Source organism: Camelus bactrianus, chromosome 26, assembly GCF_048773025.1.
Source record: "Camelus bactrianus isolate YW-2024 breed Bactrian camel chromosome 26, ASM4877302v1, whole genome shotgun sequence".
NCBI lineage: Eukaryota > Metazoa > Chordata > Mammalia > Artiodactyla > Camelidae > Camelus > Camelus bactrianus.
This window is the reverse complement of record NC_133564.1, coordinates 7,503,241-7,530,013: the sequence shown is the minus strand read 5'-3', so window position 1 is coordinate 7,530,013 and position 26,773 is coordinate 7,503,241. Positions and strand designations below refer to the sequence as shown.

Below are 26,773 nucleotides of genomic sequence, written 5' to 3'. Positions count from 1 at the left end.
TTGGCTCCTCCCTGACCCCCCTGAGAGGCGGGCTCCTGGGATACAAGCCTCAGTGAGGCCCCAAGGAAACCCTAACTGGCAGCTCTGAGGCTGTGCTTCTCTTCAGCGGACAGTTCTGGCGACTGCGGCGGGCCCCGAGCAGACGCCTCGCTGCCCGAGCTCCACGCAGAGGCTGGGACCCACGGGGGCCTGTGCTCCACCGGCCTGCTCGGTGTGCCCCTCCCGAGTCCCGGCGCTCCCGTTCCTGGCTGGTCCTGCCTTACCTGGCAGTGGATAAACTCCTTGCTGGAGGAGCAGGTTCTCAAGCAGAGGAACGCAGGTCGCCCCGGTCAAGAGACACTGGGAAGATCTGTGGGACACCGAGCGCAGCTGGGCTGGGTGACTGGGTGGGAGGCTGGCCTGCCAACACCCCCTAATCAGCTACTCACACCGAGACCGCTGGGACAAAAACGAAGACCCCTCCTGAGAGCCTGCAGCCTGGCAGAAGGGACACCTCCCGGCCAGCACTGGCCTCCCTCGGCAACTGGGAAGCCTGTGGGAGCGGTGGGGGCAGGTCCGCACACGGGGCTGCTGTCCCTAGAGGGGAACCCACTCACTTTACTTCACACCGCGCCCGGCTGGGGTGGGGCGTAAGGGCCGGCCACTCAGTGCTCCGACCGCCCGCGGTGGCCCGAGGCCTCCAAGGGGAGAAACGGAGACGTGTAAGAGGGCTGCGGTGACCCTGGGCTCGACCCCGGAGTGGGGCCCACAGCAGCACACCCGCCCACCACGTGGTCCTCACCAGTGATTTCTGCCCAACAAAGCGACCTTGGGACGGGGAACAAAGCTTCAAAACAAAAGAAAGGAATGACAGGTTGCCAGCCTCCAGCCAACACCCAGGCCAGGTTCCCGTACGACACGTGTGGGATTTACACCTGCAAATACTTGCTGGGGAAGCCCCAGTGAAGGAGGCCTCAACCTAAAATGGCCATCCAGGTCCTTCTGACGCCTAATTTCCTCGTGTACACAGCCAGCAGGAACGGCCCAGGTCAGACAGCCTGGGTAGAACACTCACTGATTGGTCTTTAGAAGGTTCCAGAAGAAGAAATAACTTTTTTTGCAGGAAACCAACAAAAAATTACTTGAAATGATGTCAGAATTTTAAAAAGCTGCTATGTTAACCCGCCTCTCCCTCTGCTCTGCCCCTCAGGAAAGCGCGGCATCTCCTGGTAGATCAGAACCCCCCCCGCCCGGTGTCTGCCCGGGAGGAGTGACGCACAGACGCACAGAAGACTCAGGGGGCCCGACCTGACAGCAGGAACCTGGATACAACCCACCGCCTGTCAGCCGGAGGGGACAGGGTGAAAGGGCCACACGCCACCTGCCACACAAAGTGGCCCTGCTCAGGGGAGGTCGGCTCTGACGTCATCGCGGGCGTGAGCCTCAACGCTGGGCTGGGCAAGGGAGCCGGACGCTGGGAGCGCGCATGATGGGCCCTGGTGAGGATGTCCTGTTGGCCACGTGGCAGAACTCGGGGGGGGGGTGCCCGCCCAGCACACACTCGTGGCGACGGTCCCCAGGCCACCCCCTGGCCCACGGCAGGCTGGACCGAAGGCGTCCACACCGCACAGCCGACCCTGCGGAGCCAGGAGCCGTTGGGGGGCAGCACTGGCGAACTGGACGGGAACCACGCGGACCCCAGGCTGCACGTGGAAACGAGAGCGAGAGAACGCATCCCCACAGGAAGTCCTGATGAGGGGAACCTGCAGGCCTAGCAGCTGGAGAGGAAGCCGAGCACCTCTGCATTCAGCCTGAGCAAGTGGGGGGGACGTAAACACCTGCAGAGCCTGCAGGCAAACCGGGGAGCAAACGCAGCAGGAGAGGAGCCCTCTCCCCACAGCAAGGATGCAGGCACCTGGGGGGGGGGGGCACCTACTGGGCATGGGCAGAGCCCGTGTCAGGGGCTCTGAAGACGCCCTGGACACCAGGAGGGGCGTGTCGGCCCGAGGACAGCCGCCAGCCCTCAGCAAGGCTCTCGCTGGGCACCCGCCCTTGGTCTGGTTGGCTCTGTGGTGACAGAAAGGACACACCTGACTCCATATTGGATCCACTCCTGTGGCTCCAACCCTGTGCTCCGTCTCCTGGGCTGAGTTCTGCTGGTTCTGCACCTTTTGTAACAGAATGTCGCCTAGAGCCTGAAACACACAGGAGAGCCCACTCTCAGGGCTCTGACCTGCAAGGGCAGGACACCTTCCCATTCACAGAGAGAAGACGTTGCGGGACGGAGAATCACACTTGTCTTGTTGGAGGTTTACAGGGATGCCAGGACCTGACCCACGCGGACAGCGGACAAGCGGCAAGAACAAAGGATTCCGACACCAAGAAGTTTGCCACCACCAAGCACCCACTCCCCTTTCTAGTATAAGAGGGGCCTGAATTCTGCTTGGGGACACTGGTCCCCCATCTTCTCGGTCTGCCTGCTTTCCCAATGAAGTCGTCATTCCTGCCCGAGCACCTCGTCTCCCAGTCTACTGGCCTGTCGTGCGGTGAGCAGAAGGAGTTTGGCCTCGGGAGCATTATGACAACAAGACGCAGCAGAAGGAATGCCTGGCGAGGCTGTCCTGGGCCCTCTAGGGCAGCCGGGGGACCACGCAGACCAGAGCCGGGCCCAGACAAACAGCCGTGACGCCTGCGGCAGAACCCCGAGTGGTGGGCAGTGGCTACGCAGTGATGCGCCGGGAAGAGCAGAACCAGTGCTGCAAAGGCTTTCCTCGTCCTGGGACAGGGAGTCTCTGTGTCACTAGGTTCCTGAGAAATTGACGGGACCTCGATAAAGTATCAATTAACTTTTTTCCTGCCGTTCGACAAAAACTGTCCGATGTTACAGTTCATCTAAACACTAAGAACAAGCACGGGGCCACGAAAACGAACGCTTGCCGCGCCGCCCCACAGGGCGCAGCGACGTCCAGAGACGGGGCCGCACACGCAGGGAATTCAGCTCAGGAGGGCGGGTCTCCCTTCAGGACACCAAACGCACTCCTGAGCGCACGGTGCTGGGACAACCCGAGAGCCTTCTGGAAAAAGACGAAACGCGATCCGTCCATCACACCACACGCAAGAGTGAAGCTACGTGGACCAGAGATCGAAATGTGGGAGAAGCGAGGCCACACGATCACCCTCTAACCTGGGCGGAAGATTTTCCAGATGATTTAAAATCCACATGTAACGAAGAGCTATCGATTTGACTTTAGAAAGTGTGTGCGGAAGGAAAAAATGTTTTCCCCTTGCGACGAGGACTCTCAGGGTTTGCTCTGTGTGCGTTCACCTGCGACGCGCAGCAGAGTGAACGATGCTGCCCGCGCGGTGCCTCACAGCCCTGGGGCTCCCTGACTCACAGCTGCACGTTCGATCTTCCCGCTGCCTTCCTGCAGGCCCCCAGCCCCCGCCCACCTTGGTAACACCAGTCTGCTCTCCTGCTCTGGGCCTGTCGCTTTCTGCAGTGTAATTACCCACAGCGCTGTTTAGTTCCTGTCACACAACACGGTGGTCACCTCTGTGCGGCACAAACGACCATCACGGCAGGTCTGTCACCATCAGTCACCAGACGAAGGTGGCACACGACTGCTGCTTTCCTCACCTAGATGCTCGAAGCGGGGAACTGAATGGCACGTGAATTACGGTTCAAGAAAGCTGTTAGAACGAACGAAGCCTGTCACTTACGAAGAGTGAAGGAACAGGATGCGGGAACTGAGGAGAGAGTGACTTTTCTCTGAACGTAGTTTTTGAACAGTTTTGACTTTTGGGTTATGTTCTACATACTCAAACATACAATCAAATTAACAAGAACCGGACAAGACCTAAGACTGAATGCAAACAGCGACGAGGGGACCTGTCTCTCAAACGATGAACGTGCTCACCTGAAGGGGGCTGGGAGGACGGCACCGAAGGAACTCTGAACACAGCACTCTGTACACCCTCTGAGTGAGGAAGAGAACCCCGCCAGCACACAGCAGCCTCCTCGTAGGGGCCGGATGTGTGTCTGCGGGCCGCAGTTCTGCATCTCTGCACACACCTGGACGCACACTGCCGCTGGTGTCAGGTCCTCACTGCTCAGGGTGAAGGGGCAGGCAGGGAGCCCTGCGCTGGAGCAGGACGGCCCGGAGGTTACGACCTTCGAGCAGCGAGCCCACCTCGGACTCAAGCCCCGATGTCCACACACCACTCCTCCCAGGAACCGGGCCTTCTCCACGGAAACGGCTGAGCCCAGTGCAGCGACAACACAGAGCAGGGCATCCTGTCCCGGGAGAGAAAAAGGACGTGGTCAGAAACAGCGGCAGGCAGGAAGGACCCTGGGGCCAGCCCGTGCTCCGGGCACCTGACGCCGGAGGGGCGAGGGGGGCAGACAGCCCCGATGGCAAAGGATGAACTGATTAAGGTTCACCCCACAGTCCAGTGGGTAACTGGCTCCAAATTAGAATGCAACCCATCATTTTCAGCGATGTTCTTTTCAGCTTATCACTTTTTTTAAGAGGCTACATGTTTCACTGTGAAACAAGCAGTCACTGGAAGACGGAGAACGGGAGACCAGTGCGGCCGGCCTCGAACTTCTGAAACACGGCACTCTGCACACCCAGCCCCCCCGGCCGCAAAGCCCTGTGCTCTGGGTCCGCCCCGCGTGGAAGTAAAGCCTCTGGGGCAGAGCAACCAGGCTTGAAGTTTCTGGGAAAAGAACTGAGGGTTGTCTCAACACAAACAAAAAAACTGGCTGAGACACGCCCGCTTCCAACTGCGGTCTGGCATTTTATGTCTTACCTCTGACAAGGCCGCAAGCGTCGTGAAGGCTGCAAAGTGGAAAGCGGCAAAGCAGAGTCCCCAGGGAAGCAGCAGCAGGGGCTCCCGGACCAGAAGCCCTGACACTTACCCCCTGATGGCTGCGGGTGGCGGTGACGGGCTGGGTTTTGGACTCTTCTGACTGCTTGGGGGCTGCAGGCGTGTACGGCCGAGGAACGGGAGCTGCTCTGACAGCACGCAGACCCGGAGGCTGACGCTCCGGCTGACGGCGGGGGCGGGTTCCAGGTCTCCCGGCCTGCACACGCCCTCCTCTGTGCAGACTCAGCTGGAAGGGGGCAGGGGTGACAGCTCTCCGGTCTCACCGTGGGGGCCCCACCCCCAGCACCTCAGCACCTCCCGAAGGCCCTCCTCCTGACACCATCGCACTGGGGTTAGGTATCCAACGTGTGAATCTGGGGTGGAGGGCAGACCTGCAGTCCGCCACACCAAGGCCTCCAGAGACTGGCGCGTAACAGTGAAACTGCACCACAGTGAGGGAGGCACCCAGCAGGGGGACAGGCTACAAAAGGGGCCTATACCTGTCACCACCGTGTCGGGTTAGGTGTCCCTGCGAGGCCGGCGCCTGTGCTCTGGGACTCCTGCTCTCTGTGGCGGGCGCTCACCTAGACAGGTTTCCAGAACACTCCGGGTCCCCAGTCATTAGAGAAAGAAAATAGAGATTTCTGAGTTTTCCACACCACTGCATCCTAAACACGATCAGGGAGGACAGCACGCACCACTGCACACCGTAGTCACTGAGAAAAGGAAGACACGTAAAAAGAGAAACACTGAATGAATGAGCTCTCCCAGGAGCATGGGGATCTGGTGCAGACAGAGGTGAGCTCTAAGCGCCCATGTGCACTGCGGAAGTGCGGGCAAACACGGTGCGTTTACCTGGGGGAGCTGAGATCCTTGATCAGAACTGGAAGTGGCTCTGTCGGGGGGTGGGGGGGCCCTGGCTCACCTGGCATCCGGTCCACCTCCTCCTGCGGCTGCGGCCCACAGTGCAGGGTCCCTCCCAGAGCCGCCAGCCTTGGTGAACTCTGTCCTGAAGGGACAGGTCAGGTCTGAGCCCGGGACTGGCAGTCTGGCTGGAACCCTGAGGAGGGAGGCCCCGAGGGGCACCCGCTGGAGCCGTTCTCTGGGTGCTCTGATCCCAGAGGGACTGCTTCCTGTGGCCCAGGGCAGCCCTCCATCCATAGGCTTGAGAAAGTGAGAAACCCCAGGTGCTCAGCGCAGGCCTGGGGAAACTGGACAGCCAGCAGCAGTGGAGCTCAGCAGGTCAGGACCCTGAGGGGCCTGGGTCTGAGGGCGAAGAAGGGGCCGAGCCCCACCCTGCGCTTCAACAGCCACGCGGGTGTCTCTCCACGGCCGCTTCCCCACACGCTGCTGGAGCCCGCAGAGCACCCGTGGCCCGAAGGCAACGCCTGTCGGGCAGGAGGCGCCTGGTGCTGCGTCATCGGGGCGCAAAAGGCCCTTCCTGCCCGGACGCCCCGCCTCGTGGTCCTCCCGGGAGCTGGCGGGTGGAGGCCGGCCACGTGCTCCCTGGCACACCCCCCCCCCACCCCGTGCTGCCAGCATCTTCGTGGAGATGCCGGGTGTAGAGGCTGAGCCCCAGGGAGGGTCAGGCAGAAATGAACCTGAACAATTCAAACCTTAAACTGAGTTTTGAAGATGTGAAGACTTACTATCAGGTTTTGTGTCTGTGAGAGAGAACACACGCACAGTGAGGCAACAGTGCTGCGACCAGAAGCGACGAGCTTCTGGGTTCTGTCAACAGCAGTTACTTCACTAAAATTCTGCCGGGTGGAGACACCACGCTCTCTCTGCTCCCACCACTCGGGGCCCGGGAGGGAGCCCAGGGTCTCCAGTGAGCACGAGGGCGACTCGGCAGGGACACGACTCACGGGACAGTTTTAACACTGAAGTCAGTTCTTAAAATGACATGACCAGGCATTACGTCTCCTCACGTCAGAGCACCGGAAGTCCGTGTCCGCCATTCTGGGCCGGCGCACGCGATTCTCACCACGAGTGAATGTGTTTTTCCAAAACATTGTGAGGGGGCTTTCAATCAATACAAACTGTTCATTTCAACTTGCATTTCAATTGCATTTAATCTCACTTAATTGCACACTCTCGGGAAGAACAAGATGCTCGTACAGCTGTCAGTAACACTGTGCAACGGTGGGCAGACCCCGCCGGGCCCTGCTCAGCGAGGGTGGTGACGGGGCTCGCCCTCAGGAGGTGAGGAAATGGGGCCTGGCGCTGTCTGGAGGGCCCTGCAGCCCAGGGAAAGTGACCACCACCCTGACCTGAAATCCACACGGAGACACCCACCTCTGAGTTACAGTCTGGCTGGGGCACCTACTGGCAACGTAGTGAATTAAAAACAGCTGTAAAATCTAGACAAATGTGATTAGTCACGTCTCCCCTGCTGTGTGGACCGAGCAACACGACAGGGAAACAAAACTCTTCTGGATGAGCCTCCCTGGCCCCATGGGAAGCCCCTTTGCTCCAGTCTAGGCTGGTCACTGCCCACGCCCACCACCAGGGGCGCTGCCGAGACCAGCTCCCCTCGCCCATCAGGGAAACAGGTCCCAGAACTTCCTGTCTGAGGACGACCCTTTCCCACTACCAGGGGTGGGGCTGTGGATAAGAGCAGGTTCCGAGGTGTGTCCCGCCACGCGGCCCCTCCCCGGACACACACGCGGAGGCGCGGTGTTCAAGGGGCGAGCCCAGCAGGCAAGGCCGTCAGCACAGCGCAGCAGTCTCTCCCGGGGCAAATGGAGGTGGGAGCCCCTCGTCCTGCTCCAGGTCAGTGTCCCCGGGCCAAGGAACAGCCTCTGAAGGGCTACTGCGCCTTCTTCCGTGGCGGCTGGCCGTTGGCGCGGGCGGGCTGGGGGCGCCTGGATGCGAAGTTCCAGTCCACGGGGGTGAGCAGCTGCTGCGTCTTCTTGTGGGTCCAGTAGGGGTTGATGACCAGCGTGAGGAGGCCCAGCCCCACGAGGAAGAGTGCGAGGTGCGGCGGGAAGAGGCTGCGGGCCAGGCCTTCCCAGTGGCGCAGGCACACCCACCACATGTGGTAGGTCAGCACCATGCGGCAGTGGAACAGGTGCACCATCACCCACTGGTTCAGCCTCCAGAGCGGGGAGTCGGCGCGGCCGGCCTGCGGGCAGACGGCGGGTCAGCGTGGCCGGGGCCCCGCCCAGAACCTCTCCCCGCCTCCCTTCCGCTCGCCTTGGGCTCCGCCTCCCAGCAGAAAATTTCAGCCTTTTTTCGAGCCTCACTTCCAGCTCTTATTACCTTGAATCTGCACACAGGGACGACTAAACCGCACTTAGCGAGTGAAGCTAGAAGACACACCTGCCTTGTCAGATCAGGCTCCCCTGGCCCCGGGGGAAAGCCCTCGGAGGAGAGAAGTGTGGGGGAGAGAGCCCTGGCTGGGCCGACGTGGGGGGTCCTCCTGCACGAGGACAGCGGTGAGCACGGGAGAGGCGTCTGCTCTGTCTGGTGCACGGGTGTCACGGAACACGCAGAACCAGGCAGAGGAGCCCCACACCGAGGAGCAGGCCAGCTCTCCGGAGAAGCCCCTGCAGACGTGGGCTTCCACGGCTCCTGGCCGAGTGGACAGTGACTGTTGTCAGGGTGCTCAGGAGGTCAGGACAACGCGTGTCAAGAAAGCAAGAATGTCCCCAAGAGACGGAAATGCAAACACTGTGCCGAACAGAAACCAAGGAGCTGACGAGGACAGCAAGTGCCCTGGACAGTCACCAGGAAGGTCCCCAGCGTGAGGCATGGGCTCCACGCGCTCCCAGCCCTATCCCAGCGGCAGTGTTCACAGAAACAGAAAAACCGCCCCCAAATTCACACGAAACCACGAGGCTCTAACAGCCAAACCGATCCTGAGAAAGAAGAACACAGCTGGGGGAACCACACTTCCTGGCTTCAAACTCCATCATGAAGCTGCAGCAATCAGAACTGCATGACCTGACAGACAGACAGACACGCAGACCAATGGAACAGCCTCGAGAGCCCGGAGACCATCCACGGACTATGGTCACCGGACCTTCTTTCCTAAGGACGCAAAGACACAGCAGGAAGGGACACTCCCTTCAGTCAATGCCGCTGGGAAGCCTGGACACCTGCAGCAGAGGAATGACACTGAGCCCTACCTCACACGTCACACAAAAGCCAGCTTGCAGCGGATGGAAGGCCGAGACGTGGAACCCAAACTCCTGAAACAGCACAGGGAAAGCTTCACGACGCCATGTGTAAGACGCCAGGAGCACAGGCAACAGAAATGACCATTAACAAATGGGCGACACCTTCACAGCGAAGGAGACAGCCGCAGAGTGAAAAGGCAACCTACGAGGTGGGAGACGGCGTCTGCCAGCCGTACACCTAGCAAGAGATTAACCCTGGACACGCGCAAAGAACTGTGACTCGACAGGGAGAAATACAAAATAAGCCCACAAGAACCTGACTTAGAAACAGGCCAAGGGCTTGAACAGGTTTCCAAAGGAGACACACAAGTGGCCCCAGAGAGATGAACGGATGCAGTGTGGCCAGTCTTCGGGGAGACACAAATCAACAGCACAAGGGACGCCATCCAGCAGTCACAGCTCGCCAAGCGCAGGCGGGGCCGCGGACGGACGGGCCCGGCGCCCCGCCGGTGGGAACGCACACCAGCCAGCCAGCGGGGAACACCGTGCTGAGGTTTTGTTTTTTAAAAACAGAGCTACTCTACAGTCCACTCGCCCACTTCCGTATTTACCCAAAGAACTGAAATCAGGACGTCAGAGGGGTATTAGCGCCCAACGTTCATCCCTGAGTGACTCGCAGAAACTAGGACGCGAGCAATGGCGGTAACCAGCGAGGGCGGCGGTGGGCGACAGAGATGCGCTCACACACAGAGAGCAGAAAAGAAGGACGCTGCCCACACGCAACGCGGACCCACCCTGGGACGTGCACCACGGGGGACACGCCGGGGACCGGAGGGCGCCACGGTGTGGCCACGCGCAAGGGCGCCTGAGATGGTCAAACTCACAGGGTCAGCGTGTGGAACGGTGGTGGCAAGGGGCTGCAGGGGAGGGAACGGCCGGCCGCTCATCAGCAGGGAGGTTTCAGTCAAACGGGAACAAGCCCCGCGCCAGCCGCACACGGACGTCTGGCGGGCGGGCGGACCTCGTGTGACGCGTAAAATAACGTGAAACAGAAAGTTTACAGAAACACGCGCACTGCTTCGACGGAGAAAAAGCATTTGGAAGCAAGAAAGACTTTGTTTTCCAGCCGAGTGAGGGCGCTGCCAGCGAGCCCGAGCCGCGGGGGAAGCACCCACCTTCAGGAGCATCCAGGAGGCGCAGGTGAAGGGCGTGCTCATCTCCAGGAGCAAGGTGACCATGGCCAGATAGTGGCCGGCTTCCAGGTTGACCACCAGGCCAAGAAACCCCAGGAAGGCGAAGAGGTGGTGGGTGGCCAGGAAGAAGTCGAAGTTGCGGAACAGCAGGTGTGACACGTGAATGGCCACGTTCTCGAAGAAGAAGAACCCCGTGGCTGTGGTGATCTGAAACCAGCACCAGTTCTGCTGGCCGAGCACGCGATCGGCCTGGAGCACCGGGTCCGCCAGCAGCGCCCACAGCCCTGCCGTCGTGCTCTGGATGCCGAAGACGGCACGCGTGGCCGCCAGGTTCCAGAAGACCTTCTCTCTGGGCACCAGGGAGTGGTAGGTGGCATTCAAGGAGGACGACAGCTGGTGGCAGACCACGAAGACGCCCAGGTAGAAGACAAAGCCGGCCACCGTCAGCGTCCAGCGGATCTTCCCGGAGGCATAGTCCAGGTCAAAGATGCTCCCTGCCGCCCCACCGTCACTTACAAGACTCATGGTGCTGGTGTCTGTGTCAGAGGAGAGCCAGGTCCACACGCTGCCTCTGGTCCCTGAAAACGCAGTCAGGGCCACGGCCTCAGGGCCCCTTGTGCACCCGTCTCCGACCTGGAGAGAAAAGAGAAGTCACCTTCTGTTGGCTCAATGGGAGCGAGGCCACAGCACGGCTCCAGTGCACACGAACACTACAATGAGACACCTGCTAACAGTTCCCTATCCGTGCTCACATGTATTTGAAGACAAAACCAGAGTGAGAAGACATGTTGGTGACACAGAATGAACAGACAAGGAATTAAAGACAGAGGGTGCAGGCAGGGACTGAAACTCACGGTCCTGACCCTCCAGGGGACGTCCCGTGCGGTAGGCTGTGACAGTCCAGACCCCCAGGAGGAAAGAAACACTGTGTGTGAAGCTATGATGGACTTTGCTGAAGCATATGCTTCCAGAACCTGAGACGGGAACTGGCCGGAGGCCAGTCCGGGCAGCAGAGCTACGCACCAACATGACCATGAGTCAGCCATGTCTGGGGGCACAGACTGCCGGCAGGGCAGGTGGGGGCCAAGCCCAGCTGTGAGATCCAGGGACGCATACAGCACCTGCACGTGGCCACTACGTGACTCAGAACGAGGCTGTCCTCCTGTGCTGCCCTCCAGGTGTGGTCGTGGGCAGGAAAGGTCAGTGTGCTGGACTAGACCCAGTGGATGGGGGCCTCCAGTGCCATGCCATCTCCACAGGGCAGGACAGGCACCTGGGCTTCCCCAACCCCCACGTGGCTCCACCCGCCCTCAGCAGTCCCCGTGAGTCCTCGTGGGGGGACACCACCTCCCCCTGGATGAGGGGCTCCACGCCTCCCTGAGCTGAGGGCCCTCAGAGGAGCCCCCTAAACTCAGCTCTCCACTGACGACCTGCCCAGGGCCACGGCGGGAGCTCAGCAGGCCCCTCCTGCAAATGTCCGTGTTCTCCCACCAACGGTGGCTGCCCCTGAGGAAGCAAGTAAGTTCTACTAAGACAATGTCTCTGCAACAACGTAAATCAACAGTTCACTCTTGTGGCCCTTATTTCTATGGTTTGGACAACGGCTTCACAGATACGGCACCAAGGGCACAGGCAACAGAAACAAGCAAACGGGGACGACAGCAAACCAAGAAAGTGCCTGGGGGGTGACTGCGTCTCACGGGACCACAGGACCGTGGGGCGCAGGGCCAGCGCTGGAGTGGAGGGCACGGGCCTCACCGCCAACCCGGAGGAGGCAGCCCGCGGCCAGGCCAGGGACGCAGAGGACACCCGCTCTCTCACCGCGAACAACACAGGAACTGCCGGACGACTGCACTTGCATCTGACGACGCTCTGGAACCAAAGCAAAACCACAGATGGGCCTGCCTCCCGCTTCTCAGGCAGCGCGCCGGCTCTGGCACAGGCCGGACGGATGGCGCGCACGGCCCCCGCTGCGCATTCCTGCACACCTCGCAGGACAGGCTCTGCTCACCCGACGCCCAGACCGCAGTTTCCTTTCACACCTAGAGACGCACGTGAACGCCAACATGGACACAGATCAAGCCCAACACTAGCCTAAGAGGCCACAAGAGCACGTGGCTCTGACCTGTGTGTGTGCGCGCGAGTGATACGTTATTTCCTGCCTATTGTGATGTTCTGACAGCCCCTCCTACAGCAAAGGGCCCCACCAGGGGACGCCTGTGACAAATGCCACTGACCCGGCCAGGCCAGGCCAGGCCTTCCCCGTCTGCCCTGCACCCCGGAGGCAACGTTCCTCTGCCAGAATCACCCAGGCCGGGAGCCAGGCAACCAGGAACACCCCTGGAGCCCAAAGTCCAACAGTATCATTAAAACAGGCCAGTTTCCGACCCTGGAAACCCCAACAAAGGCCGTGGCCTCAGTCCCCCCTCCCTCCCATCTTCTGCCCCCCGACACCCTGACCACCCCTGCATGGCCCACGTGGCCCTGTCTCAGGACCCGAGTGCACAGTAAACGCGGCTTTCCTCTTGTGGCTGCGCCTGACCGGCCCTCTCACTAAAGATTCAGAACCACCTGGCCCCCAGCAGCCCCTTCGAGCCCCACAGGGTGGGTGCTGTGAGACTGACGGGGAGGGTGACATGGGGGCGGAGACGGACATTCACTGCTGGGCAAGAGGGAAGCCTCAGGACCAAGAACTGCACCCCAGCAGACGGGTCTGCGGCAAGAGCCTCTCCCCCAACTGCGGCCCAGGCTCCCCCGGAACGTCACCTCATCCTCTCCCACAGGTCCCACCACCGTGCTCCTGGCCCAGCCACCTACCTTCCTTGGAACCTCTGCCTTGAAACGGGAGGGTCCCTGAGACTGACTAGAACGAGGGCTGGTGCTCAGGAAGGTGAGGGGCCCTCCAGGGCCCTGGGACAGAACAGCGAGTTCTCGTCTTGGTTTCACTGCTTAGAAGCTAAGAAAGCAGGACCCCAGTATCTGACTATAGAAACCAAAGACACAAACAGAGCGCAGTGGGACATCAGGAGCTAACAGGAAGCACCTACTGTGTGCCAAGCAGATCAATTAGGTCTCTTAACTTGGTGAATGGGTAAAGGTAGGCTTCAACTCCCGTAAGACAGCCCAGGCTTGGTTATTTGCCTCAAATCAAGAAGCTACTCCGTGGGGCCTGGGCTGGCACATGATCAGGACCTCAGCGCTCTGGTCCTGGGGCACTGAATCGCCCGCAGCTCTGCTGTCTTCTCTCTATTCTGGGGGTACGTCCAGGCCTGCCACCCCCAGGCATTCTGACGCCACTGCCTTGGAGGGGACTTGGCTACTTCTTAAGTGCCCAGCTGCCCCAAGGAGGTGCAGGACCACTGCACTGGCCTGGTTCCCAGTCTCCTCTAGGTGTAAAATTCTGAGACTCTCCGGAGGGATGTTCAGAGCCTTCCTTTTCCTAAACCAGGCAAAACTGAAGGGGCTTACCATGAGCTGCAGGTGCTTGTAAATGTAAGTCAGATTAAAAAAAGACATCCGATTATCCTGGAAAGTCTGCAAACAGCCGACCATGAGCCCCTGTCTTCTCCCTCCCTCCCCTCCCTAACTCTTCCAACAAGCAGCAGGAGGCATGTGGGGCCAAGGGGTGGGTAGGGGACTGGGAGGGGAAGGAGACAGGAGGCACTCCCCAGCCTCCAGCCTCCTGGGACATGCAACAAGCAAGAACAGGGACCCCAGTACTGGGTCTGCCTGCTTCTGACCATGTGCTTGAGACAAGAGCAGTGGGGGGAGGTACAGAAGGAAGGAGTGGGGGGCAGGGATGGAGCCAGCATTCCAGGTGGGTAATAGGGGACTGGCTCCAAGGACCCAGAAATCGAGGAGAAAAACACTATTCTTTCAAAGTCATGCCACAGAGAAACCTGACTGGCTTCTGGGTCCTTCAGACTCTAGGTAACCTTTCTAAAGACAGTGTCTCATCTGAGGAAAGAAATGCAAATGGGTTAAGGTCTCAGCTGAGCTAGAGCGGAGGCAGGGGAGCCCCTGGGTCATCAGAGACACGGCTCCCTGCAAGACCCAATACTCAGCACCCTTCAGACCCCCACAAACACGCCCCCTTCCTGATCCATGCTCAAAACTTCCTCCTCACACTCCCTCCTACACGACAGCGTTTCTGGGCCAGCTGGTCTGGTCCAACCTGTCACCCTGGGTCCTGGGGATGCTGCAGGCTGGGGGACCCAGGTGGCCCCCCAAACCCCGCAGAGGCACTGCTGCCCCTCGGCTGGGTGGTGCCCCCAGTGCAGTCAGACTTGTTCTGGAAGGCTCTGCGCCCACCCGCCCTGACTGCCTCCCCTCACCTTCCAGGGCACAGGTGACATGGGGGCGCCCCGTTCCCCTGCTGCCCACTTGCTCACCTGGAGCCCCAGACTAGGGCTTCTTCAGGAGCCAGGCGCTCAGACTGCCCTGTAGCTGCGAGAGGAGTGACCCCTGGGGACAGAGAGCCCCTCCCCCTCGACTCTGCAGGAAAAATCTATCTACAAACCTTGCCCCGTTCTTTCCTTTATAGGATTTGGTGCTTTCAGCTGTTCCATTGCACCGCACCAGGCATTCTGAGGAAGTTAAGCGTGTTGGTTCCAGTGCTGCCATGACTGGCAGGCCAGTCCCCAGGCTGGGACTCCAGCCCCCAGGGCCCCTGCAGCTCTGACACGGACACAGGAACATCTCTGAGCTCCTCTGTTCACTGGGCGCTAAACTGATCCCAATCTGGGATGTGCAGTCGACAAGAGGGAAACAGCCTGCTTTGTTACATCATCCTGGGTTACTGCGCACGACCTCAGAGGGTCACTTGACTTTGCAAAGGAGACAGCACAGCTCATTCAGCGGGGACTGGCCTGGGCTTCACAGTCTGGGAGGCCTACCTGGCAATTTTGATAACCAGCAATAACTCTCCTCTCGCCCCCGCCCCCAGGGAAGATAATCCAGAGGCTGTGGTCACTGCCGCACAGGATGCCCCTAGGCCCGCCCCGCCCAGCATTCCTGCAGCTCAATGGCCCCTGAGCCGGCTCCTTCCTCCTGCTGGCTCCTTCCTCAGTGAGTTAACACAAGCTGACAAGCACTCCCTCTTTGCAGGAGAATTAGGTTTCTAACGTGTAGAGAATGACGCTTTGACATTTGTAAACATATCTTTTCCAAAATTAAAAGAAATACATGCTCAATGAACAAAATTCATAAAATACAAAGCAGCATAAAAATACAAAAACAAAACCCTGCAGTCCTCCCACTCAGCTTAAGCACCTACTATTTCCGGGGCCAGCTGGGTCAATCCTTTTGCTAAGTGTGAACTTTTACTTTTTTCATGAAAAGGGGTCAATGTTTACACGCCGCCTTTCTGCCTAATTCTTTCCTCTTACCATAAAGTTCACGTTTCCCTTGCAGACCCTCTTCTCTGAGAGATTCTTTGCGGCAGAGACCCCTCAGAGCCGCCCTTACAAACCATCCTGCACTGAACACCTCTGGTGCTACCTGGAGCGGTTACTGCTCCAGCTCTAATTTTCACGTATAAGGTGCTGGGCGACACGACCCCCGGCGAGCACGGCTTGGACGGTCTCGGTCTCCACCGGTCGACCAGTGCCCCTCGGAAGGCGCTGCCCTGCTCCCGCCGCGGCCCGGCCGGGCCCCCGGCCGGCTCACCTGCAGACAGAGCTGCAGGACCCCCGCCCGGCTCACCTGGGGACAGAGCTGCAGGACCCCCGGCCGGCTCACCTGCAGACAGAGCTGCAAGACCCCCGCCCACCCCGGGCTCACCTGCGGACAGAGCTGCTGGACCCTCTCCCCCCACCCCCGGCTCACCTGGGGACAGAGCTGCAGGACCCCCGGCCGGCTCACCTGGGGACAGAGCTGCTGGACCCGCCCACCCCGGGCTCACCTGGGGACAGAGCTGCAGGACCCCCGCACGGCTCACCTGCAGACAGAGCTGCAAGACCCCCGCCCGGCTCACCTGCGGACAGAGCTGCTGGACCCGCCCCCCACCCCAGGCTCACCTGCGGATTGGGCGACCTTGACCCCTGCTCATACCACCCTAAGACCGGGCGACGCTACCCCTGTCCGGCCCACGCGGCCCGCAGTCCAGGCCGGGCCGCCAAGCACCGCGGGCCGGACCCGGTGGGTGTGCGGCTCCCCTGCGCGGGGACAGGGGACTCTCGGACAAGAGGAAACGCCGAGGAGACTGGCGGACGCGGACGCGAACGCCGCCGAGCGCCCGCCCACCTGCGCGCGGATGTGCTGCGACCCGCGCCCCCGCCGCCGCGCATGCGCGCCCGGGGGCGGGGCCTAGGGCGGCCGGCGCTACCACTGGCGCGGGCTGGCGGGGGCGCGCGGGCCGAGCCACGGGCGCCGGCCGAGGGGGGCGCCTCTGCGGCCTTCCCAGTGAGCCCGCCCGGGCGCCCCCCTCACACCCCAGGTTCACCCCGCGGGGACTGTGTCGGCCTGGGAGAGGGGAGCGCAGCCCGGCAGAGCCTCTGTGCCCACCGCCCCGGCGCGGACGCACCCCTTTGAGGCCCCATGGGACCCCGCGGCGCCCCCCGCAGCCCGGCCCCTGGAGGGCCCGCGGAGGCCGCCCTGCCCGCGGCGGTGATGCGTCTGTCCAGCCCCAGCCCGCGTCCCTGGGCCGAGCCACCCAAGGCCCCAGCGTCTGCGAAGGAGCCGTCGAGGGCAGTTTCGCTTCCCCACAGCCCTGCGGTCGCGGGCAGGTGGTCTGGCTCCGCGGGCCGGCTCCCCCCACCCCCACCCCCACCCCCGACCCTGGGCTCAGAACTGTGTGAAATGAGAACCATCCGCCCGGAGGGTCCACGTGATGCCCGGAGCCGCAGCTGCCTCGCAAGTGGCCTTAACTGTGAGACTCGCTCACGAAACCGCTTTAGGAATTGGACCGGTGTTGCCACCACCTCCCAGGGAGGCGGGCGTTCTGCGCAAGGGGCGAGTCTCCTCGGCCCCGCCTGCCTCTCCAGCGCAGCCTCCTGCCCCAGGTCGCCCCCGGAAGACGCAGCTCGGGGCCTAGGATTGGGGGTTCACCCCTGGGTGTAGGGCGCCAGGCCTTGGAGAGCCAGGAGCAGCCTCCCTGGCATAAGAAACGTGGCTTTGGAGTCAGGCAGTCCTGGGCTGATCCACCAGCCGAGACAGGTCCCAGAGGCCCTGCGTAGCCTGCAGCCCCGGTCTCAGGTGTGAATGTGGACGGCACAGCTGGCCGTGACGCTCACATGTCCTCCTGCTGCCCGCCCTCCCCAGACTCTCACCCTGGACTCGTTTTCTGTGTCCTCTGACTCAGACTCTGGCCGCGTGGGGGAGGACGCGGTTTTGCCACTCTTGTGCCCAGCACTTGGGTCATTGGTTACCAACACAGCTGCTGGGAGAACAGACAAACAGAAACTCGCCTCTGTGCCCCCGCCCGCGTCCACCGCCGGCCGACTGTGTGAGAGACCCAGTAATTTTACTGCATTGAAATAAAAGTCCGACAGACCCCAAGACACACTTCGTTGTTTTCTTTCCACTTCCAGGTAGTGGTGAAGACCACCACGCCTTACCTACGCTCAGGGCTCTTCTGAGGGTGAAATAAGATGTTTAAATGACTAACGCCCTTTGAAAATAAAGCAGCAACAGTCGCTGTGTCTCTTCCGCACACTGGGAAGAAGGTTTCCATTCACAGTGGAGTTCGGCTGGTTTTCGGATTTTCATGCAGGGGAGGTGAAGTGACCTGTCCTGCTTCCCAGACTGCTGAAGGTGAGGCTGACTGTGGAATTCTACAGCCCAGGGTAGGAATGCACTTTTTAGAGGAGGTGGCCAGGGACGTCATCTCTTTCTCTGATCACATAAGCAATACATGCACATCGTTTGTTTAACGAAGAAAAAGATTTTTAAAAGATGGTAGCAGAGGGGTGGTAAGATTTCACTGCCCATTTCGCTCTAAGGGCTGTGACTGCGTCCGGAGGACTCCCCCAGCTTTAACTCGGGCGCAGCTCCACCCCCCCCAAGACAGCACGGCTGGCTCTGGAGGAGGAGTGCCTCACACTCTGCTTCCAAAGGGCAGCTTACAGCGCGGGAGCCTCCATGGACAGCGGGCCAAAGCAGGACAGCACTCCCCGGACTCCTGCAAGTCCTGGAGCAGGCTCTCAGCCCAGTCTGTGACCAAGACTGCCTCCCACGCACCGGGCTCCTCTTGGCTCTCCAGGCCTGACCCTAGGTCTGTCCCTGCACATTCAGTTCAGATTTAGCAAAAACCCCCCGGCGGGATTTGATCAGCTTCCGCGTCCCCCACCCTCCATGGCCTGTTCAGCAAGAATCCTGCCGAGGCTGTCTGGCGAGAATGCCGGCCTTGGGGTTTCCTCGTAGGAATTTCCTGCCCACGCCCTCCCCACACACACCCTGCACCATCGTCCCTGCTTGTCCCTGGGGTATTCGGGGGTGAGCCCAGTCTCCCCTCCCCACTGCGAGCCCCCGTGGCGCTGGGCCCTGCACCTGTCTCCGTAGTCCCCTGAATGAGGGCTATCACGGACACTGTTCTCCTTAACAACTGTGGCAAAATGAAAGCTTCTTGGAAAGAAAAACGTTTATCGTAAAAAAGCATGTCTTCTCAGAGTCATTCTGCAAGTATTCATTGTGTCTATTTCTTTTTCTGAAAAGCATAGTTTGAACCACAAAACCTGGTGACCATGGCTTGAATGCAAGCGTCCTGGAAGGTGCTAAAGGCTGGGGCTAGGGTCTCGGCCTGCTTTCCTGCCAGACTTTACTCCTGCCGGCTTTGTGACCTTGGAAGGGTCGAATAACCTCCAAGCCACAAACATGAAGGGACAAGATTGGTCTAAAGTCTCTTCCGCACCTAGGCTTCTGCGGCGTGAGTGTCGGCCAGGCCAGGGCAGGGCTCACTCTGTTGCAAATGATGTTCTTGAAGCTAAAGGCTGCACCCTTCTTGGCACACACAGAATCCTTATGTCTCTGCTGGCCAAGCTCATCACCATAACAACCAGTGTTGTGTTTTGTTTTTTAAAAGCCTTGCTCAGATTACGTTGGTTCAAGGGCTACAGAGCCAAGGCTGTGCTTGTGGGGTCCACCAAAGTGCCTCGTCCACTAGACCCACCCCCTCAGGACGTTGAGCCAAGTCTGGACAATTGTGGTTTTCGCAGCTAGTTGGGGTGGGGCTGGATCCTACAGTGATGCCCAGGACAGAGGTCACAGCAGAGCAAGGTCAGCAGGGCTGGTGCTGGGAAGGCAGTGCCCCAGCTACAAAGGGAGACGCTGCAGAGGCACCTCCCCCACCCCTAAACCGGTCTGCCCAGTCGCATCTCTGGGGTTGGTACCAGATGGTGTTCCGGCGACCCGGGGGGGCCGAGTGCGACTTTGGGAAATGCCTGGTTCCCTCACAGAGACGTCAGTGCCCTTGCCCTTCCACTTCGCGTACTATTTTAGAAACTCAAAACTCGCCCCCCCCCGACAAAGCATGATGTAACACACAAATCACACACACAGGCGTGTACAGGGAAGAAGTGGAGTTTCGTCTTTCCAAGATGCCAGGTAGAAAGCTGGAAGGTGGGCGAATCCAAAAACTAACCCACTGAGCTGGTGCATTTGCGAAATTGCCAAATGACAGAAACTTACCCAAGAGCTTTCTTCCCAGTTTTCCTCCCCGCAACTGCACAGTCAGAGGGAGAGACAGGGTGTGAGGCTCAGGCTCAGCTGACCAGAAACCACAAACAGCAACTCGGAAACACGCTGCCGATCCTCACGTCTTTCCTCTGCTGAAAGTCAGTAGCCCAAAGTCGTCAAGAAGGAGCCGGACGCCAGTGCTCCCTGGCGCTGCAGCCTGCGGGCCGCCGGTCAGCCGGTGGTACCACCTTCTCATGACGCACTCTGCTCACGGAGACCAGGGCAGAGCCACCCGGGTCTTAATAATTACCTGGTAGGCGTGGGGCATCTTACAAAGGAGCTCTGAGTCACTCAGCGCGAGGGTCATGGGACGCCCACGCGCCCCCTGGTGTGGGGCGGGGTGGCCTGGTGCCACAGCCAAACCAGAGCCAGTTGGCAAACCTGTTTTGTGTAAGTCGTTTCAAGGTAAAGTGAGGGAGCACGACAGGACAGGGCGTCAGTGGGCTCGACACACGACGTCTTTCTTCACCGGGTGAGACTTGCATGGTGAGGGTGGTGATGCTACCCTTAGGCTGACCTGAGAGCCACTGAAACAACCGTGCAGACAGGGCCAGTTTACTTCTGCACACTGCCCACAGGGCTTTTGTTCTTTTCTGCCAATAAATATCACCCACAAGAACCAATCGGCTTCTGATCTCAAGGTGTCTGAGCACGAACTTCTCAGTAGTTCCCTTAAGACACTAACAGAAAGGTTTGCGCCCATGTTTACAAATATCAGGAGAAAGAAGACACGGGCTTTTACTATATGGTGGGAAATAATACCCACGTAGATAATGCTTTGGTTTATAAAGCGTGTTTCATAACATTTTATTTGAGCATGTGCTCCAAGAATATTAACTACATAAGTAAATGTGGCCAATGCAGTTCAGCCTGGTCCTTTCCAAAATGAGAAGAGACACTGCTCTCAGATAGGATGTGTCCTCAGCTGAGAAGCGGGGTGACAGTGCCACCCGGTCAAGCACGGAGCTGCACACCAGCCTGGCTCTCCAGGGCCTTGAAATACCTCCAGACCAGCTGGTGAAGAGCTCGTCCCCGCGACCCCTCTGGTGGCCCCGAGGTCCAGGAACTGAGGTCGCACTCACCTGGCTGCCAAGCACGCTCAGCGATGCCCGCTTACCTCCCAGTTCCTGCGGGGCCGCAGGTGGGTCTGTGCGTGACTGATGCTCTCAGCCCCCGACCTGTGGTGTCTGCTGTGGTTAGTAGGTCCTTTCACTTTGCAGAAGGCCCGACACCCAGTTTCTGTTTTCTGTTAAAATCCTCGACTGAGGGTTTATGTTGAAGCAATGAGGTTCCTAACTGAAGTGTATAATTAAAACTAATTGGAAAGAGGAACAGATAAGGTCTGTGGGCGCGTCTGTCCCCAAGCCTCCTGCTGAAATGTCACTTGTAAGTTCAAGTCGAGCCACCTTGAAAGTTCCCGTTAAGACTCAATGCCTGTGTGCAAAGGAGCCGCAGGTTACTCTGTGAGTCTCGGACGGGGGCGCTGCCCAGAAGCTGTCCCTGCCCACGTCACATCCAGGCCTTCAGCGTGGCTTCCTTGTGACCATGCTGGTAGCAGACTTCACATCATTGAGGGCACGACTCGGGAAGCAGGTATGTGGGGCGCAAGAGGCTGACCTGGAATTGGGGTACAGCTGGGAGGGGCGGGGGCAACAGGACAAATCTGGGTGGCTCCGGGGACCTGGCCCGTCAGGGAAGGTGGGGCACTGCCTAGACCCCATGGAAAGACTCCTGGTTTAGGAGAATCAGTCTGAACTCAGTCATGAAGGGCACCGAAGAATTTAAATGTGAAGTTGTAAATTCTGTGCGTTAAGCTTCTTGGGGCTGGAGCCCTGCCGCAGTGGAGGTGGTGTCCCGGTGGGCTCTGCACCCCATTCACCCGGGGGGCCTGCCCAGGTCACAGGGCCCGGCCTGAGTCTTCAGGTGTGAGTGCAGTGGCCCTGGGCCTCGGGAGCCTTGGGACAGGCCCTCATCCGTGTCCACCACGTGCCAGTTAGGCCGCCGCTGGGAGGAAACAGGAAGCGATGATACAGCATCTCCCCTGCTGCCCCCCCAGGGTCTCCTCATCCAGGAGAAAAAGAGGAGGCATCTTCCCGCATTGTCCCACGGCCTCGGCTGTGCACTGGGTGAGTGTCCCCAAGAACCTATACGTTGACGCCTAACCCCCATGTGATGGTGCTGGGAGGGGCCCCGGGGGTGGTGAGGTCACGAGGGTGGGCCCTGGTGGTGGGACTCGGTGCCCTGGTAAGAAGGCACGCCAGCTCTACCCCACCGCCCCGTGGGGACACAGTGAGGAGACGGCGTCCATGAACCTGGAGGAGGGGCTCACCAGATGCGGGGTCTGACGTCCAGCCTCCAGGATGTGAGACGTCAGTGTCTGCTGTCCTGGCCCCCAGCCGCTGGTGGCCTGTGGCAGCAGCTGGAGCCGAGCCTGGGTGTGGCAGTCCAGCCCCCGCGTGTGCGCCTGGATCCGGGTCTGTGATGCTGTTCACAGTGTGCGTGTGTAGTGTGCACACACAGCCAGGAGATGAGCACGGAGAAGCCCCGTGTTCACCGGCGACAAGCGTGGGGGCTGCAGTGCTCGCTCGGGGGGCTGGCCTGTGTTCGGACCCAGAGCTGCCGGCATCAGGACACCGTTCCTCTCGCTCTAGGGTCTGCGCCCGTGTCCCCAGCTGGGTGGCTCAGCCAACACCAGTCTCATTCCCACAGTTCCGGAGGCCAAGCACTGAGATGGAGGGGTGGGCAGGGCCGGGCCCCTGCAGGTGCCGGGGAGGGTCTGTGCGGGGCTCCCCCCCGGCTCCTGGCGGCTGACAGCTGACCTCCGTGTCCCCATGTCATGTCCCATGTGCCCTCCCTCTGCTGTGTGCACACCCTCCTTCTGTGAGAGTGCCTGTCCTGTTCCCCTGGACCCACCTGGTGACCTCACTTCCACTTTGCCACCTCTGCAAAGACCCCATTTCCCAGTAGTCACATTCTAGGTGCGGGGGGTCAGGACCCTACTTTGCGGGGAGGGGACGTTGGGCCTGTGAGAGGCTCCTTCACTGAACGCCAGTGCTCGCACGAGTCCACACCCGTCCCCTGACGCCTGAGCCCCGGCGCCTCACTGGGTGATGCCGGGAGGCAGGTTTTCTCACCCGGGAGAACAGCTCTCCCGAATTTCTGTAGTTCCGTGCATTTGGCACACTTCAGGAGCATCGTGACTGTTCCAGCTTCACGAGTTCACCTCCAAGTCGTTTCACTCCTGCACCGTGTCCTTGGAACATACAGAATGTGTATAAACCTAAATCAAACCAAATATCCTCAGAACTTAGGCTCTATCTGAACTGTTTCACAGACGGACGCTGTGCGGAGGGTTGCTGTCGGTACCAGGGCCTGTGTTCTCCCAGAACACCAGGCTCTCACACAAGTCCCACAGCCGGGCCGCGAGCGGCCGTGCCCTCCTCCGGCTGGCACTGCCGAGTCAGCGGAGAGGGCGACTCGGGCACAAACCCGGGGGTGGGGGGCGGGGAGACCCTGCTGGGCCCCAAGAGGGCGCCGGACTCCTGCAGGTCCAGGCAGGAAGCGCTTTGTGGTCAGTCAGTCCGGGGAGGGAGGTGCGCATCCCGGGGAGCCCAGAGAGAGCCCCGCGGGCCCCCCTTTCCTGCGCGGGCCTCGGCCGCCTTCCTTTCTAGGTTCCTCGTTTAGGCAGAACCAGAGAATGTTGGGCGTGGGCCGGAGCGAAAATGGGAAGAGAAAGTGCGGGGACGGGACTGTCTGAGAACAGTGTCGCCTCTGCAGTGACCCCTGGGACTCGCGACTCGGGTGGAGGCGGGGGGGGGTGGGGTGGGGGCAGGACGCCCCGCACGGAGAGCTCGGGCGCAGCCGCGGCCGCGCGCGGGACGCTCACCCCGGGGCGCGGGGGACGGCCAGGTCGCGGCCACGGTCGCTGTCACCCTGGAAGAATGTCTGGAGCCCTGGCGTTGGGTGCGGCGAACCTCGGACTTGTTCCGCAGAAGGCACGCGCTTGAGCGCCTGGCCGAGCCCACAGCAGAGGGGCCCTCAGACCCAAGCACCCCCAGCACCAGCGCAGCCGCGGCCAAGCGGGATGGGCCGCCGCCGCCCCGCCGCGGGCCTTCGCCTCGGGGTGCGCCCCCAGCACCGTGCAGCGGGGGGAGGACACCGCCTGGGGCCTCCGGAGAGCCACCACCGGAGCGCTCGTTCTTCGTGACCTTGTGTCCCGCCGCGTCCCCGCCGCGTCCCCGCCGCGAGCTCGGAATCAGCGCGTGAACGTGATTCCCGCACCTCCTGCCCCGCACGCAGCGAGTCTGCAGGGAGGACAGTCCGTCCCCGGGCGGACGGCGCACTGCGTGTCCTAGGTCACCAGCGCGTCACGCACGTGACCCGCGCTTCCTGGCCCGTGTGCCTTTCCTCGAGCCTTTTCCTGCTGCTGCGCGAGGGGAGCACCCCCGCCCACGGTCGCGCCTGCCCCGTGCGCCCCCTGTGCCGCTGAGCCGAGGCCCAGGGCGGTGGCGGGTCGGCGCTCGGCCTCCCACTTAATGCTCAGTGTTTCTGGCCCCACATCCTTGGCCCCCGTGGCCCCGCCCCGTCTCTGCACCTTCTGCCGTGAAGTGTCCCCTCCCGCATGCCAGGTCGCCTGTTTCCCCGACCTCCCCACCCCCACCCCCGGCTGCCCCAGGACCCCTGCGCGCCATCAGGGCCCAGCCTGTGAGCTGTCCTCGCCCCCCAACCCCGCCCTCCGGCTCGCATCCCCGCCCGCAGCCCTGGGGGCTCTCTCCGGGTGACTGCTGTGCCCACCGGGCCCAGCTGCTCCAGGTTCCCGTTGGAGGGAAGTCCGTGGAACTCGGGGGAGGCAGAAACCAGAAAGCAACTATGTTGGATACTCTGTAATCATCACTTTCCCTGAGAAGCACGAAGTCAGGCTCACCCGCGTCCTTCCATCGGCAGCCCTGACTCCCCACCACAGCCCGGAGTCTTTTCTGCAGGAGCTTCGCAGGGTCCATTCTTAGGATGCCCAGCAGTTCAGAGCAGAGAAAGAAGCCCGGAAAATAGTAGAAAATAGGAGGGGGTGACAGGGTCTGCAGCAGAAGCCAGACCAGGCTGGGATGCACAAGCCAGGCTCCCACCATGGGACCACCTGCCTCTCCGGAGGAGCCATCTTCTCTGCTGTGGGTTCAGAAGGGCCTCCAGGTCCTGGGCGCTGGTGCACACACGGCAGGTCAGGGTTGGTGATCAGAACCACTCCGTCTGTGCCTGTCTGTCTACCCACCTGCCCACCTGCGCGCCTACCTACCCATCAACGTGTCTGCTCCGTCTGTCTGTGTATCCGTCTGTCCATCCATCTTCACCATCATCCAGGAGTTCACCCTGATTTCTCCTGTTTCCACCCGGCACTGCAGGTTTTATTCTGGCCTGTAATTCCCTCCTTCCACATGGACGAACCTGACTCACGCTGACCTCAGTGTATTTCTCCTCATTGTGGTAAAATGCACGTATAGTTTACGATCTGTGGACTGAAAAAAAATGCAGAACCTGAGAGCAGTGAGTTACGTTTCATCTGGGGCCGAGGGCGGGCAGCGTCTCAGAGAGCTCGAGGAGCTGCTCCCGCGAGGCGGGGGGCGGTCACTATTACGTGCGATGTTAGTGCTGGGGAACCTGTGGTCAAGCACACACTTGGGAGGCTGCTGCTGGTCACGAGGGGCGGACATCACCATTAACGATGCTGGTGCGCGTCTAGGTATGAGGAGATGCAAGAATTTCAGCTCCTAAGTCTTCTCCTGCAAGTGTCTGTCTCGAGGCCTGCGCTGCCAGTTTTCCCAGAGCATGGAGCGCCTCAAGCCCGTCTCAGCTTGACCTCCTTCCAGGCCGCGTGGAAGGTCGGCGGCTGCAGTGGCTCACGGTTCAGGCCGTGTGGAGGCGGATCCAAGTGTCAGTTTGTGGTTGTGCATCTTGACCATTTTCAGTGCCAGTTCAGGGGCGATAAGGACACTGTTGCACATGCATCACCAGCATCCATCTCCCCATACTGACACTCTGTCCCCAGGAAACACGGCTCCCACCCCCCTTGCCCGGCCCCCTGTGCCCACACAACCTTCGAGGGTTCTCACTCGGTTCCTCTTTTGTGACCAAACTGTCACCATGCAACCCCTACTCTCCATGCTCTCAGCCGGAAGGACCTATTGCGGTGGTGGGGGTGGGGTGCCAGGCAGGAGGAAGAGGAAGGAGCAGCAAACAGGAGGGAAAAAGGCCCATTTTTTCAGAAAATGCCACTTGGAGATGTGCACCCACCCCCGGCCGCTGGGCCCCCCCCAGCTCTGCTCCAGCACCAGCTCCCCGCTGAAGCCCCAGCCCCAGCCCAGGGACAAGCATCTCTTCCCAGCTCTCCCCACCTGGGCGGGGGACAGCCGGGGCGATGGGGACCCCCTCCTGCCTGCGTCCCCAACTCCTACATCCCCAGGTCTGCCTGCGACCCCTGCCCCCACCCCCCACCCCGGTTCCTCTGCTTCCATGGCTGCTGCAGGGAGATCTGCGCCCTCGCGTCCTGCTCTCTGTGCGCCTGCGGCTTTTCTCTGCGTCTCCAGCCATCTGACCGAGGGCCCGAGGTACGGCTCTCTCCACCCACCCGTCCTCTCTGTCCAGGTGCTTCCTGACTTTGGCTGGTTTTAAGAGCGTCCTTGGCCATTTTCTCTGCAGTATTTCTTTGGCCCCACCCACTTCCTCCTCTTCTCAAGGGACCCTGACTCCCTGCATGTTTGACCTGCTTGCTGCCCCATGCCCTGTGCCTCTGATGCTCTGCCCTATCCCCTGATCCACACCCTATTTCTCCGCCTGTCTCCATCCCACAAATTCTTCTGAGCTACAGGCCCTGTTCCTCATCCCTCCTTTGCTTTGCACAATCTTTCTTTCTAGAACATATACATGCATACATGTATACACACA

The 26,773-nt window shown here is 60.6% G+C and overlaps 1 protein-coding gene across 10 annotated transcripts; it reads right to left on the bottom strand.

The window, feature by feature from the left end:
• Nucleotides 1–6,904: 6,904 nt before the first annotated feature.
• Nucleotides 6,905–19,930, bottom strand: CLN8 (CLN8 transmembrane ER and ERGIC protein). 10 transcript variants are annotated; one of them, XM_045523319.2, is made up of 4 exons: nucleotides 19,790–19,930; nucleotides 10,682–10,798; nucleotides 10,148–10,558; nucleotides 6,905–7,975 (listed from the first exon to the last, which is right to left on the bottom strand). In XM_045523319.2, exons 2-4 carry the CDS (start codon nucleotides 10,688–10,690, stop codon nucleotides 7,661–7,663), a joined length of 735 nt encoding a protein of 244 aa, XP_045379275.1. In that variant the 5' UTR covers nucleotides 10,691–10,798; nucleotides 19,790–19,930; the 3' UTR covers nucleotides 6,905–7,660. The 10 variants fall into 10 exon arrangements, with proteins under 10 accessions (XP_045379275.1, XP_074209505.1, XP_074209507.1 ...); XM_074353404.1 differs by lacking the exon at nucleotides 19,790–19,930 and adding exons at nucleotides 11,924–12,037; nucleotides 16,183–16,402 and having other exon boundaries at nucleotides 10,148–10,798; XM_074353406.1 differs by lacking the exon at nucleotides 19,790–19,930 and adding an exon at nucleotides 16,183–16,402.
• Between the last annotated feature and the right edge of the window lie 6,843 nt (nucleotides 19,931–26,773).

Bases quoted from the DNA above. Each gene is read 5' to 3' on its own strand.
- CLN8 (XM_074353401.1), bottom strand. From the start codon at position 11,211: ATGGCTGACTCATGGTCATGTTGGTGCGTAGCTCTGCTGCCCGGACTG. The intron at 10,799-11,019 runs GTGAGTTTCAGT...TTTTCTCTCCAG, and splicing joins TCCCCTGGAGGGTCAGGACC to GTCGGAGACGGGTGCACAAG. The intron at 7,976-10,147 runs GTGGGTGCTTCC...GTCTGCCCGCAG, and splicing joins CCTCCTGGATGCTCCTGAAG to GCCGGCCGCGCCGACTCCCC.